The sequence below is a fragment of the Lupinus angustifolius genome, unplaced genomic scaffold (assembly GCF_001865875.1).
Source record: "Lupinus angustifolius cultivar Tanjil unplaced genomic scaffold, LupAngTanjil_v1.0 Scaffold_93_5, whole genome shotgun sequence".
In the NCBI taxonomy this organism is placed as follows: Eukaryota; Viridiplantae; Streptophyta; class Magnoliopsida; order Fabales; family Fabaceae; genus Lupinus; species Lupinus angustifolius.
Window position 1 is genome coordinate 70,362 of NW_017724604.1, and position 15,544 is coordinate 85,905.

At 31.3% G+C, this 15,544-nt stretch overlaps 2 protein-coding genes across 3 annotated transcripts; both read left to right on the forward strand.

Moving 5' to 3' along the window:
- Window positions 1-485: 485 nt before the first annotated feature.
- On the forward strand, window positions 486-4,548 carry LOC109339720 (WD repeat-containing protein 26-like). The gene is made up of 4 exons (XM_019577217.1): window positions 486-1,509; window positions 1,940-2,041; window positions 3,441-4,076; window positions 4,189-4,548. Exons 1-4 carry the CDS (start codon window positions 838-840, stop codon window positions 4,342-4,344), a joined length of 1,566 nt encoding a protein of 521 aa, XP_019432762.1. The 5' UTR covers window positions 486-837; the 3' UTR covers window positions 4,345-4,548.
- Window positions 4,549-8,428: 3,880 nt separating this feature from the next.
- LOC109339725 (receptor-like serine/threonine-protein kinase ALE2) lies at window positions 8,429-12,439 on the forward strand. 2 transcript variants are annotated; one of them, XM_019577225.1, is made up of 6 exons: window positions 8,429-8,605; window positions 10,411-10,512; window positions 10,625-10,738; window positions 10,821-10,910; window positions 11,638-12,006; window positions 12,090-12,439. In XM_019577225.1, exons 2-6 carry the CDS (start codon window positions 10,485-10,487, stop codon window positions 12,410-12,412), a joined length of 924 nt encoding a protein of 307 aa, XP_019432770.1. In that variant the 5' UTR covers window positions 8,429-8,605; window positions 10,411-10,484; the 3' UTR covers window positions 12,413-12,439. The 2 variants fall into 2 exon arrangements, with proteins under 2 accessions (XP_019432770.1, XP_019432769.1); XM_019577224.1 differs by lacking the exon at window positions 10,411-10,512 and having other exon boundaries at window positions 8,430-8,605; window positions 12,090-12,437.
- Window positions 12,440-15,544: the final 3,105 nt, after the last annotated feature.

Genomic DNA, 15,544 nt, shown 5'->3' on the forward strand with positions numbered 1-15,544 from the left:
TTTTTAACCATCTTTTTCATTTACATTTTTTAATTGTTAAATTATTTAAATTAAAATCTATTACTACCTATCTTCCTATCTTTATATATTCTTTTATTAATTACTTAATAATGATGATATTCCTTAATGAGTTGAAATATTTTAATATATAATTTATTTTCAAATTATTCTTAACTACTACGCTTAAAATCTTTAAAAATAAAACTTAAATTAATTAAAAAAAAATGAAACAATCCGATCTTAAAAAGATATCGATAGGATGATGATCTTATTTTTTGATAAATTTGATCAAAAAAGTATACACCAACTGTCTATAAATTTTATACATTATCATTTTATTAATATCATTTATTTTTAATTATCTTTAACTCATGTGAAAAAAGTAATACAAATAAACAGTAGAAAATGTATTAATATATCTGAAGCTTGTTCAGGTGGATAAGTAACTGAACCCGACCCGAATAATAACACTTAAAATCTGGTTCTGAACTTCCAAACTTTCAAGTTTCAACATAGTGGAGAGTGAGAAAGACTGTGTTCAGTTGAGGCATAAATCACTTCATTCGGTTACATCCTCATTCATCTCTATCCTTATACTAAACGACACCGTTTTCACTCACCTTCTTCTTCTTGTTCTTCTCTTTCTTCCATCAAATTCAACGCCACTCACTCTCTGTTCTTCCCTCAACCTTTTTTATTTATTTATTTTGTTTTATTTTCTCTCTGTGATTTTTTACACCCACTCTTGTTGTTGTTGTTATTATACTTATTCTCATGATGAACCCTTCTTTCATTCAAATTCACTCATGGGTTCTGAAATTCACCATGTTCTGAATCATGGGTGTTCATCAAAATTTTCTAATGGAGAATTCTTCTGAGGTACTTGGCTCAAAAGGGTTGATTAAAAAAAACGATTTTTTGAGGATTATAGTTCAGTGTCTATATTCATTAGGTTATAATAAAACTGCATCTTGTTTGGAATCTGAATCGGGTGTTTCTTATAAGTCACCAGAGTTTCAATTCCTCGAATCACATTTGCTGAATGGGAATTGGGACAATTGCATTACTTTTCTTAATTCCATAAGAGATACATTCGGTGAAACTATGGACTCTGCTTTGTTTCTTGTTCTCAAGCAGTATCTTTTCGAGTGTCTTAGTCGCGGCGAAGATGCTTTAGCTTTGGATATACTGAAGAAAAGGATTTCTGCATTGAAAGTTGACAGAAGCAAGGTTCACAGCCTTGCTATAAATGTGGTTTTATTGAATGATGTGGAATCAGGTGTGAGAGATGGCAATGTTGTTCATGATTTACGACGAAAGTGTTTAACAGATTTGGAAAAATTGCTCCCTCCACCAATTTCAGTACCTGAAAGAAGGTTGGAGCATTTGGTTGAAACTACTGTTACAGCTTGGGTTGATTCGTGCTTGTATCATGGTTCGTCAAATCCGATTTCACTTTATGAGGATCATAAGTGTGGTAGGGATCAGATTCCTACTGTAACCACCCAGGTTGGTTGGCTCTCTAAACTCCGAAGTGGTTGCATTTTTAGAGAGAATTAATGAGAATGCTTTTCTGATGTTGTTGAAGAGTTCAATATATTTGATATGCTTAACTTTGATTAAGTTGAAATTTATTAATTGTTTTGACAGAACATTGAATTTCAAGTTTAGTTCAATGCAATGTCACACCCATCATAGACTTATATAATTTTTAGCAATTCCTTGCATTAAAAACAGGAAAAGAATTAAGGGTAGCACAGGCTTAGTTGAATGCATTCCTAGTATATGCTGCTTACTGTTCCAAATTAAGAGTTTGCATCGATTGTCTTTTAGATATGATATTAAACATAGATTTGTGTTTCTCATTCTTTTACTTTTGAACATTTGGTATTGCAACCTTATATGTTAAATAACATTTTTTCTTTTCCCATTGCTGCAGATATTGGCTGGACATAGAAATGAAGTTTGGTTTGTTCAATTTTCTAATAATGGAGAGTATCTTGCCTCTTCATCCAATGATTGTACAGCCATTATATGGAAGGTAACACACTATTGACATTATTAAAAGCATCTAATTTTGCATTAGATGATTCTTCCAATATTAATGCCTTACTTTTTTAGCTTTGATTAAGTCTGTGTTTCAGCTTATAATATGCATAACAAAATAGTGGTTGGGCATAAAGATTGTTGCACAATGCATGATTTTTCAACTATAGGTTCGTTGAATAGTTATAACATTAGAATAGTAGTTTTTGGACATAAAGAGACATACAAATGTTCAGGTATAAACACTGTATATGAACATAGAGTCATAGACACATATTTGACAGGTTGGATTTTATGAGAGTGAGAGGAGCATATATTTACTGTTAGATCTAATCATGAAGGGTTATGACTAAAACATAAAGTCATGTGACTTTTTTAAGTGGCCATGCAATTTTTTAAGCCGCCGTTTGACCATTTTAAACTTTTAATCTCAACTATCCATGTATGGTTACTCCTCTCACTGTCACATTTAAATGCCCTCACACTAGATAACCCCCCTACATATTTGAGGGCTTGTCAAGAGTCCAGGGATATTTATTATGTATCTTATGAGCTTATAGTTTTATTAACTTAAGACAAAAAGGAATTAGTTTATGTTAAAGAAATATAAGATGGATGAAGATTATTATCTTCTCTGGAAATTTATTGAAAGTAAAAAAGAATGAGTCTCTCTTGTTTGGTTAGGTGTTAATATGTAGTCTGGAAGGGTAAAAAAATGATTTCTCTTATTTGGTTAGATTCTAATATGGAAGAGAATGGTTTGATATCCTCGGCGGACTCAAACTCATACATTCCTTAACCCCACTGTCCTCATAAGAACATAATATGTAAATGAATAAATAATGAAGAAATCGGTCTTTCAAAAATGCAAGCTCTAAAATAATTGGAATATAGGATGATCCACTTTTGTTGATTTGGCTTTGATCAATAACTGGAATTGATTTTTAGAGTTTGTTTCCTTTCTTATTGATCAAAGCTGGTCAGATAAATTGAGTTCATAATAAATTATACCAAAATTATTCCTGTGAAAATGGTTTGTGTAAAATGAAGTTAATATATCATGACATTAAGTATTCATTCATTAATCAAAATTATCTGGTCTTTAAGATATTAAGTTGCTTCCATTGCTGTTTGTTTTGGTAACTTTTAGAGAACTATATGATGTTTACAGATCAGATGTAAAGGAAGGTTAACACTCCTTGTATGCAAACTTTACTTCATTGAGTCATTTTCATTATGCTCAACTATGTAAACTTTGTAATCTATGAAATTTGGCAGTTAATAGAAAATAAGATTATAGTTATCGTTCCTATAGTTTATACCCTAGTTCAAATGTAGAAATGGTGAAACATTTAAGCGATTTGATCTCTAATATTCTGGGATACTTGTGCTAGGTGCTGGAAGACGGGGAATTTACAATGAAACACATACTTTGTGGTCACATGTGTGCTATATCTTTGGTGGCATGGAGTCCAGATGATACCAAGTTGCTCACAATTGGGAATACAGAAGTTTTGAAGCTGTGGGATGTTGAAACAGGTACATGCAAGCACACATTTGGGAATCCAGACTTTGTTGTCAGCTCGTGTGCCTGGTTTCCCAACTCAAACCACTTTGTGTGTGGCTATTCTGACCCTGAAAAGGGCATCTGCATGTGGGATTGTGATGGAAACGAGATAAAAGCATGGAGAGGAATGGGGATGCCCAAAGTTGTAGATATTGCTGTTACTCCGGATGGTGAGTATCTTATCAGCGTATTCATGGATAAAGAAATTCGGATTTTGCATATGGAAACCAATGCTGAACGAGTCATTTCGGAGGAGCACTCTATCACATCCCTTTCGGTCTCTGGAGATAGCAAGTTCTTCATTGTCAATCTAAACAGTCAGGAGATTCATATGTGGGACGTGGCCGGGAAATGGGATAAGCCATTGAGTTTTATGGGCCACAAGCAATGCAAATATGTGATCAGGTCATGTTTCGGTGGATTCAATAGCACATTTATTGCCAGTGGTAGTGAGAATGCACAGGTAGTTTCCTTTTCCGAGTTTACATGTTAATAATATCAGCTAGTTATGCAACTTAACATGCATTCATTCATACCTTCATTAAATGAACCACCTCCAAATTTATCTGATACAGGTATACATTTGGAACTCGCGGAACTCCAGACCAATAGAGGTTTTATCTGGGCACTCCCTGACTGTGAATTGTGTGAGCTGGAATCCTGAAAGACCACATATGTTAGCATCTGCAAGCGATGATTTTTCGATTCGTATATGGGGACCCAGTTCATAGAATAACAAATCAACTTGAATAGATCAGTTGAACATACATTGCATCTTAAGTTATCAAGCCTAGGGTAGTGTATATAAGCTCTCTCTTGCTTTTCTGCTATCCTAAGTTGTTTATAATGAGCCTGTAAAGTCCTGGTTTAGTCATGCAGGAATTTTGGAATTTTGGCCTACATTTCCATATGTACTTGTTACCTTATTTTGCTTTTATACCGTTAATTGGTCATTTTCTCTAATAGTTTGTGTAGAAACTAGAGAACTGATTGGTTAAAGTCAGGGTTTCTTTCTTCTGACTTTATATTTATATTCTAGGTCATTTATGGTGCAAGGTGTGGTTGTTTAGGGGAAGTAACTTATTTGTCTTAATTGCATGCATGAATCATGGTTTTCTCTTATTTTCCATCCTAACTTTATTAATTGCATTTTGATATAATTACATCAAACAATCAACGACTTATCTACGTGTAAGTTGGTCATTCTAGTGAAGTCTGAATCGAACCCTTAATCTTAGAGAAATAATTAGAGAATGTTCCATAAATGTCATTTCTTTGATTTCATCACCATAAAACTTTGTTTCTCCAATTTCATCATCACTAGTCACATATGTTAAAAAATTCCGTGTTAACAAAACATTTATCCCTTTTGGATATTCCTTAGTCTCAAAGGCCTTCCAATAATCTTCTTATGTGGAACCTATCAACAATGATATCCATAAAACACTTCTATATATATACTTAATTGCTTCCAACCTTGTTCATACCAAATGTTCGAACAATGCTTTCCTTGTAGTTGAGTATGATGCATTTAGAGATTATCACTTTAGAATTATAGCATGGATCATGTATCTTTATCGAGGTTTCGTCCCTGTAAACTACTTCAGGTTCTTTTCCAAGTTGATATGCTAGCCTTCTTCCCTTTACCAACTCTTGAATATACTATTTGTTGTTCTTGGTAAGAAAGGTTCCTAGGCATGTGGGGCACATAGACACTATACAAGGCATAGGATCAAAACTAAGCAAGACAAATAGTCACAACTGTAGAAATATGTTTTTCTCAAGGCAAATATTCTGCACTCATATCATACAGGATGATGAAAATATGTATGTGCTTGGTAGAATGATCAAGGGTCCTCTCCATTAATGGAGAGGTAAGTGGTTGCTTTTACACATATTTTCAATGACAAAAATGTGATTTCATGGTAAACAAAGGGATAAAAACGTTATTACATGTTGTTTTTTTGTGTGTTATTATGTGGCACTTGCCTCTCCATTGATCCGAATTCTTGTAGAATATATATAGCATGTATAATAAATGCTATATTGTAATATTGGACTAACTTTGTTTTAAAACAAGATGTGCTTTTGTAGATTAGTCCAACAATAAAGAAGAGTGTGTGTGATCAAGATAAAGAGAAATACCCAAATATGTTCAACCTAATAAGAAGGTCACTAACAATATGGACCAACCTTTTGAAATATTCATGATATGGTTTGTGGAAGCTTGGATGGTATCAAGAAGACTTAGGACCAACCATAAGAGAATCAAGGATCAATTGCTTCAATTCTCAATCCTTAGGATCAAAATGTAAGGTAGCACTTTCCTTCAACATGAGTGAACTTATGCAATATAAATTGCTTTGGAGAAGAAGCCTAGCTTATTTGAAAAATTATTAAAAAAAATAATCAAATTATTCAAAAATGTTTTCAAACATATCATTTGCAAAGGGTATGGTAGAAATACTATGAATTTGAGAAATTGAGCTTTGTAGGTCTATATACTTGAGTATATGCATTGATACCTAAGTATTGATGGTATTCTAACCCCATATATTTTTAAGGGAAATCATATTCATGTTTAGGGTTTAGAGTTGTATCAGATCATTTTTGGGTCGAATCAAATTGCTTTTGAGTTATATTAGACCACATCAAAATCAAAATCAAAATTAAAAATAAATAATAAAATAATAAAGTTTACACTGCAATACCATGATCTACATTGCAACTATTATAATCATACTGATTACCACAATTTCAATTTCAAACATTGTTGCTACCTATCTTATTAACAATGTTGTTACCTATCTTATTAACAATGTTGTCTAGCATAAAAGTACAACTATGAAGTAAGAAGTGCAAATGAAACGTAAAGTTGAAGCTTTGGTGGACTTGAATGAAAGAGTCTATCCTTATTCTTAAATGTACTAAAGTGGAAAAGCCAATTTGTTCAAATTTCTTTCTTCATAATAAAAATATTGTTGTCATACATGGTTTATTAAATATATTATTTTCTCATAACTCACTTCATTCTGAACCAAAATTCAGATCATGATGTTACTCATTTGAGATGAATATATCTATAAAAGTATAAGACCCTCTATTATTTTTCTAAAATTGGATCTTAAGAAACTATAAATTAAGAATGTATTGGATGACCTTAAAAATCTATTTGAAATGAAAATTTTATGAGACTAACCAAAACAAAAAATGAATTCAAAAACGGGCGTTGATTCAAGTGTTACATGCTTGATTTCCCTTAAGCAAGGTTTTGGGTTCGAGTCTTGTGAATGGAAAAAATGTCCGTTGGGAGAGTTAGTCCCACATACCTGTGAATGTTTCCGGCTCGGACATGATTACCTCCAGTGCAAGAATACATGTGGGAAACCAAAAAATATGTAAAATCGGAAAATAAATTTTTCTTGAAATGATATGATTGAAGTTGGATCAATTTTTTGTATCACAAGCTCATATTATACTACATGTTGAATTGATAAAGAAAATGAAATTAATTGAAAAATATACTTCATCCATTATTTATTACTAGTATGTTCACAGTCACTTCGTGTTAGTCAACTCGATTTTTATTTTTTAGTATTAAGTGTTTAATTTTATATTTTTTTATTGAGTATAGATAATATTATAATTTATGTAATATAAAAATATGATAATGAATTGTGATATTATTAAAACTTACTTTAAAAATTGCATTGGTGATTTGATATTTTTTTGTGTGTGTAACTTACTCTAATTCCATTAATATTTCTTTTATTATACAGAAAACATTATAGTAATAGTTGATTAGAAGGGTAAAATAGGCTAAATAAAAGTATGCTATATGTAGGTAGTTATAAGATATTTTGGCTTTGTATATAATATAAATATAGATAGATAACTAAAATTTAAGTATTTCAATGTATCAAATAAAAAAAATATAATAACCATATAATATTTATATCAAAAATTACATTTATTAAGCTTTTACATTTTTCTCTTTCTAATATAGAATATGTTGGGAAAGTGACCATTCCATGCAATTATTGTACAACAAATATAAGGAAACAAAATTTAGTGATTCTTGTTAATATAATTTTTTGAGTGTAATACTTATGCACTAATAGAGTAAAGATTATATATAGTCATTATATCATTTATATTTATTTAAATTATTTTTTTAAAAGTTAATAATAATTAAAAATAAATGATAAATAATATAATGACAATGTAAAAAACTTTTACGTATACATATTTTTTAATAGTTTTTTTCTTCCGAAGATACAACAATGGAGTAAGTAATATACTTTGAACCAATCCATAGCCAGATGAAGACATGAAACGGCGCTAGTTTTGTTGTTTGGTAAAGCCATTCATCTTACGCGCCCCCACATAGCGTGTACAAACACACCAGACACAAACACTTTCAACCTTAAAAAACAAAACTAATTGTCTTAATTTCAACAACACTAACACTTATCACGTTACTCAGTGCATTCATATAACATCGCTTCTCTTCTTTCACTTTAATCACTTATTTTCTTTCTTCTCTATAATAACATTTATTCTACCTATGTGTCCGTGCAATATAATCTTATACAAATGTATATATACACATTACATTATCATATCGGTTACCACTTATGTGTCCTAAAGTCATCTTCTTTTCTTCCTCATTTCCGGGATCTAGAACTTTCTTACAACCCCACCATCCCCATTTCTATTATTATCGGGTCCTTACAAATTTTCACGTGTACTATTTTGATCACCGAAAAAGTAAAAATTTAAATTATAGTTGTTTTTTTTTGTTTGTGAAAATGCAAATGTCAGCTTCCTTTTTCTCTCTCCTCACTCTCTTCTTTCTTATGTGTTCTTTTTCACTCTCTTTCTTGTTCTTCTTCCAGAGAGAGGTCCAAGATAGTTATTGTTATTTTGTGAAAATGCAAATGTCAGCTTCTGTTTTCTTTCTCTTGGCTCTCCTTTGCTTCCTTTGCTCAGGTATTCACACTCTTGTTTCTTTTTTCAGTTTTCGTTTTGGTACAATTTCGAAATGTTTAACTTAATTCGTTCACTTGTGCTACCATTTGCGTGCGATTCTTTTCGGATTTGATTTGTTTGCAGGATTGAACTAAATAAATACTGTTTCTTTTTACTTTGGCTGTGATTTGTGCTTCAAAATAAGACTTTGATTTTGATCAATTATGTTGGATAAAATGTGGAACAGTGGAAATAAACCTTACAAGATTGGAGTGTACTAGAATTGATTGATTGTTTTGATTATGTTGGATAAAATGTGGAATAAAGCCTATCTAAGAATCAAACACCATAATGCCAGTGTAAAGTGGAGAGGAAAAAAAATCCATAAACACTAACTAGCAATTACCATGTTCGATGTCTCTGAACATGATTTCAACTCGGGTGAAAATCCTCGGATGCTAATTTTGTAGCTTGACAGCACCTGAATTCTTGAAAGAGATATTTTCGCTGGGGTTTTATAATATGTTGTTTAAATGTTTGAACTAAATGGATTTTCTGAAACACAATGACATTGTCTGATACATGTAGTTGATATACTCATTGGGAGGAGGCTTTGGTCGGTGCTTCGATATTATTTGGTTATCAATTATGTTTTAACTTTTTTTTGCGAAATTGTTGATGCTTTTAATTACATATAGGATAGCTTTCTAATGCTTTTCACTACAAAGTTTCTTGATAGTTCAGTACGTATGGTATATAATTTAGTTATTCATTACACTTCCATACTTGCCAGTTGTTATTCGCATGGAAAACCTAACACTTTGATGCAATGTTAGTACGCTTTGTATATTTTACTTATATTGGCGACTTTTGGGGTGTATGACGATTTACCAATGGATTGGCTCACATATAAAAATTATTCAGTGTTTTAATATCATGACTTCATTCCTCTAAAGTTGAATTTTGGTAATTTGATCCAACTGCATACCTGTTATTTCTTACCTTATGTTTTCTTCTTTGTCTGCTAAACTAAGCATGGAGTTAGTAATCAAGAAACATATTTGGCTTGCATCTCAAAGACTATATGTCATAAATCAAATTGATAGCTATCTCTATGGAGTTTCTCAAGACAAGATGAGATGTTATATATTCAGTACCCTTTGTAGGATGAAAAGAATAGTCCCTTTAAATTAATTTTTCACCCTTTCTTTTATTTCATATTTATGCATTCCCTGATATACAAATATTTCCTATATCAGAGTAGTCTTTTTCCGGAAGAAACTTTAATGTTCTAACTTCAAGATATTGTGCACATAAGAATAGAAATTTCATTTATTAAGCTGCTTCTTTTCTAGAGTCCAGGTTTAGGTTTTGCTAACTATTGCCCTCAGGGCATTGGAAGGGCAATCGTCAAGGAACCAACAAATTAAAGTTTTTTTAAGAAAACTAAATACATCATTTTTTAATTTATCAAATATTCCACTCATAGTTACTTGGTACGTGTATAGATGTTTGGTTCTCTTAGATACGCGGTTCACCACTTATTACATAATTTTGCGTAGGGTAAATGAAAGAGTTATGTAACTATGATTCCACTTCCAATAAAAACCTTCCTTTGTTGGTTTCTTAACCATGGCCTTGGTTCTCAAAACCGATATAATAATATATACACATATTTCTTATTATAAACTTTTGCAAGTAAGCTCTTGCATATGTGATATTACACATAAATGTACAATAAACTCATGAACTTTTTGCATGATTGAGGGACAAAATTGATGACATTTTGTGTTATTTATGAACTAAATTGATGGAAAAAATCTTAGGAGTACTGAAGTGGTGGTACATTGCATTATTGAGCGACTAAACTGATGTCAAAATTCTTTTGAGGTCAAAAGTGATGATGGTTGTATCTTTGGAGGAAAAAAGTAGGATTTTACTCTCTCTTTTTCTCCACACGTGTGTGTATTCCCTTTTAGGTCATTACTACATATTAGCACTATGACGTTATGTATGACACAGTAGGTTATTTTGTTGCAGTCGAGTCGGTTCCTATGAGCGTGCCATTGGCTTTATCTGAACGAGCTCAAATGTGGTTAGGTCAGCCTTCTTCTATGTCATCTGTTGCACCTGGTCCACCTCCATCTTATCGAGGTATATTATCTTATTTTTCAATAACTTGCTGTTAAACTTCATGTTTGCAATGAGCCTAAGAATTATTGTTATCCTATTTTAGGTCATAGTGTGACTACAACACCAAAACTTCACCGTCATCATCCCAACATGCAACCTTATCCAGTGGCTCCTTCCCTTTCTAAAGGCCAAGGTAATTCAACACCATTCTTCTCCTATGATGCTTACTTGAGACTAGACTAATTATAATACATCACCAACTATTTTGGGTCTTTGAATTTTGTAGATACAACATTATCTCTTTCTTGATATGTTTTTTACGAATCTGTATTTGGTCATGTAAGTTGATCAAGGGAATCATGGGTTGATTGGCTTTTATGATTCAGATACTTTCCTAGTTAGTTCTTTTAATGTATGCTACTATTCTGTTTTTTTAATATATAAAAACTATTATGCTGTTGTGAAGCATCATATGATGATATGAATAGACATAATGTCAAAAATAAAATTTATTAGAAAAACATTTTGAACCTAATTAGTTCATTGCCTACGATCAAAATGTATTATGTTTGAAAATTCAATTTATTTAAACCATATTGCTGCATGGTTCACAAAGTTATGGTAAACTGTTCTATGTGGGGAAATAGTTTACTTTAAACTATATTTGCCTCTGAATTTCTTTCAAGTGGTCTTTGGTGTTATTATCTGCTTCACAAAATTATGGTAGAGTGTAATGGGTTTAATTAATGCAATGGATCTAATTATTCGATTTCAGAGAAATCTTAAAGTTTCAACTTCCAATTGCTGCGAGATAAACCTTTTCTTGATTGAATTACGTGGAATTCTGATATGTAGCATTATTTTTTTGCCATCCGCGTTGTATCATGTCAAAGACTCATTTATATAGAAATTTCTGGCAGCTTGTGACCCAATCTGTACAGATCCACTCACAGCAACTCCCTTTGGTTCACCTTGTGGTTGTGTATTTCCCATGAAAGTCAGACTTGTACTGGATATAGCTCCTTTGCCTATTTTCCCGGTAATTAATGAACTAGAGATTGAAGTTGCATCTGGAACATACTTGAAGCAGAGCCAGGTGAGGATAATGGGTGTGAGCGCTGACAGTGAGAATCAGGGAAGAACGATAGTTGATATTAACTTGGTTCCACTTGGAGAGAAATTTGATGATATCACTTTTTCTGTGATATGTGAGAGGTTTTGGCACAAGAAAGTTCCTTTAAATAAGAGCCTTTTTGGTGATTTTGAAGTCTTGTCCATTACTTATCCAGGTATTTATGTTGTCTTTCCTAATAACGTTGTACTTTATTGTTGCCATAATGTTACTGGTTGAGACTGAAGGATTTGCTATCAGATATGCCAGCATCAGCACCACATGGACCCTTTGTTAGTGATGGTAATCATCCCGATCCTAGGTACGGTGCTGCAGGTCTTATCCCATTCACAGCCACCGTTATCAGCAGCAAGAACCAGAAAATGTGTCCTAGAACCATAATCATCATTGCTTTATCTTCCTTTGTGCTCTTGTTGGTTTTGGTTGGAGCACTCTCTATCATGTATAAATGGAGTAGGAGACCATCAAGTGCTATTGGCTCTGCATTCACATCGTCTCTAAACACGACACCTGGTATATCTTCGAACTTATTTTGTATGTATCTTTGTGCTTTGGCAAAATAATTTGAAGGTGCTTAAATAGAATTGGAAGAATTTGTTGTTCGATTGCCGAGTATTTCATGTAAATATTACTGAACTGGGCTATTTCCTAAATGTTATTCCTCTGGTTCAGTATGGTTCCTTTTTGCAGTTTCTCTCTATTGGTTTACTATGTGTTCCTTCCCATGTGCTGAAGATTATGTATGTTTTATTTCTTGGTAAGTAAAGCTGTAAGATGCTTTTGCAAATTTTGTGTGAGTGTGTAGATCTTTGGACATAGAAGGACTGCTTAATGTCATTATTACTGATTGAATGTTAATTTTGTGTCAGACTTAAATTATGTTTTTTTATCTATGGACCTTGAAGGTTTGCCTAATGTCATCATTACTCACTAAATGTTAGTTTTATGCCACACTCCATGATTAATGTGAGTTCTTTTTACGCTTGACTTTTCATATGATGATAATAGAGCTGGACTACCCAAATATGTTCAACCTAATAAGAAGGTCACTAACAATATGGACCAACCTTTTGAAATATTCATGATATGGTTTGTGGAAGCTTGGATGGTATCAAGAAGACTTAGGACCAACCATAAGAGAATCAAGGATCAATTGCTTCAATTCTCAATCCTTAGGATCAAAATGTAAGGTAGCACTTTCCTTCAACATGAGTGAACTTATGCAATATAAATTGCTTTGGAGAAGAAGCCTAGCTTATTTGAAAAATTATTAAAAAAAATAATCAAATTATTCAAAAATGTTTTCAAACATATCATTTGCAAAGGGTATGGTAGAAATACTATGAATTTGAGAAATTGAGCTTTGTAGGTCTATATACTTGAGTATATGCATTGATACCTAAGTATTGATGGTATTCTAACCCCATATATTTTTAAGGGAAATCATATTCATGTTTAGGGTTTAGAGTTGTATCAGATCATTTTTGGGTCGAATCAAATTGCTTTTGAGTTATATTAGACCACATCAAAATCAAAATCAAAATTAAAAATAAATAATAAAATAATAAAGTTTACACTGCAATACCATGATCTACATTGCAACTATTATAATCATACTGATTACCACAATTTCAATTTCAAACATTGTTGCTACCTATCTTATTAACAATGTTGTTACCTATCTTATTAACAATGTTGTCTAGCATAAAAGTACAACTATGAAGTAAGAAGTGCAAATGAAACGTAAAGTTGAAGCTTTGGTGGACTTGAATGAAAGAGTCTATCCTTATTCTTAAATGTACTAAAGTGGAAAAGCCAATTTGTTCAAATTTCTTTCTTCATAATAAAAATATTGTTGTCATACATGGTTTATTAAATATATTATTTTCTCATAACTCACTTCATTCTGAACCAAAATTCAGATCATGATGTTACTCATTTGAGATGAATATATCTATAAAAGTATAAGACCCTCTATTATTTTTCTAAAATTGGATCTTAAGAAACTATAAATTAAGAATGTATTGGATGACCTTAAAAATCTATTTGAAATGAAAATTTTATGAGACTAACCAAAACAAAAAATGAATTCAAAAACGGGCGTTGATTCAAGTGTTACATGCTTGATTTCCCTTAAGCAAGGTTTTGGGTTCGAGTCTTGTGAATGGAAAAAATGTCCGTTGGGAGAGTTAGTCCCACATACCTGTGAATGTTTCCGGCTCGGACATGATTACCTCCAGTGCAAGAATACATGTGGGAAACCAAAAAATATGTAAAATCGGAAAATAAATTTTTCTTGAAATGATATGATTGAAGTTGGATCAATTTTTTGTATCACAAGCTCATATTATACTACATGTTGAATTGATAAAGAAAATGAAATTAATTGAAAAATATACTTCATCCATTATTTATTACTAGTATGTTCACAGTCACTTCGTGTTAGTCAACTCGATTTTTATTTTTTAGTATTAAGTGTTTAATTTTATATTTTTTTATTGAGTATAGATAATATTATAATTTATGTAATATAAAAATATGATAATGAATTGTGATATTATTAAAACTTACTTTAAAAATTGCATTGGTGATTTGATATTTTTTTGTGTGTGTAACTTACTCTAATTCCATTAATATTTCTTTTATTATACAGAAAACATTATAGTAATAGTTGATTAGAAGGGTAAAATAGGCTAAATAAAAGTATGCTATATGTAGGTAGTTATAAGATATTTTGGCTTTGTATATAATATAAATATAGATAGATAACTAAAATTTAAGTATTTCAATGTATCAAATAAAAAAAATATAATAACCATATAATATTTATATCAAAAATTACATTTATTAAGCTTTTACATTTTTCTCTTTCTAATATAGAATATGTTGGGAAAGTGACCATTCCATGCAATTATTGTACAACAAATATAAGGAAACAAAATTTAGTGATTCTTGTTAATATAATTTTTTGAGTGTAATACTTATGCACTAATAGAGTAAAGATTATATATAGTCATTATATCATTTATATTTATTTAAATTATTTTTTTAAAAGTTAATAATAATTAAAAATAAATGATAAATAATATAATGACAATGTAAAAAACTTTTACGTATACATATTTTTTAATAGTTTTTTTCTTCCGAAGATACAACAATGGAGTAAGTAATATACTTTGAACCAATCCATAGCCAGATGAAGACATGAAACGGCGCTAGTTTTGTTGTTTGGTAAAGCCATTCATCTTACGCGCCCCCACATAGCGTGTACAAACACACCAGACACAAACACTTTCAACCTTAAAAAACAAAACTAATTGTCTTAATTTCAACAACACTAACACTTATCACGTTACTCAGTGCATTCATATAACATCGCTTCTCTTCTTTCACTTTAATCACTTATTTTCTTTCTTCTCTATAATAACATTTATTCTACCTATGTGTCCGTGCAATATAATCTTATACAAATGTATATATACACATTACATTATCATATCGGTTACCACTTATGTGTCCTAAAGTCATCTTCTTTTCTTCCTCATTTCCGGGATCTAGAACTTTCTTACAACCCCACCATCCCCATTTCTATTATTATCGGGTCCTTACAAATTTTCACGTGTACTATTTTGATCACCGAAAAAGTAAAAATTTAAATTATAGTTGTTTTTTTTTGTTTGTGAAAATGCAAATGT

Coding starts and splice junctions, on each gene's coding strand:
- LOC109339725 (XM_019577224.1), top strand. CDS start 8,431: ATGTCAGCTTCCTTTTTCTCTCTCCTCACTCTCTTCTTTCTTATGTGT. Junction 10,911..11,637: donor TTCCCTTTCTAAAGGCCAAG/GTAATTCAACAC, acceptor AATTTCTGGCAG/CTTGTGACCCAATCTGTACA. Junction 12,007..12,089: donor CTTGTCCATTACTTATCCAG/GTATTTATGTTG, acceptor ATTTGCTATCAG/ATATGCCAGCATCAGCACCA.
- LOC109339720 (XM_019577217.1), top strand. CDS start 838: ATGGGTGTTCATCAAAATTTTCTAATGGAGAATTCTTCTGAGGTACTT. Junction 2,042..3,440: donor GTACAGCCATTATATGGAAG/GTAACACACTAT, acceptor TACTTGTGCTAG/GTGCTGGAAGACGGGGAATT. Junction 4,077..4,188: donor GTGGTAGTGAGAATGCACAG/GTAGTTTCCTTT, acceptor TATCTGATACAG/GTATACATTTGGAACTCGCG.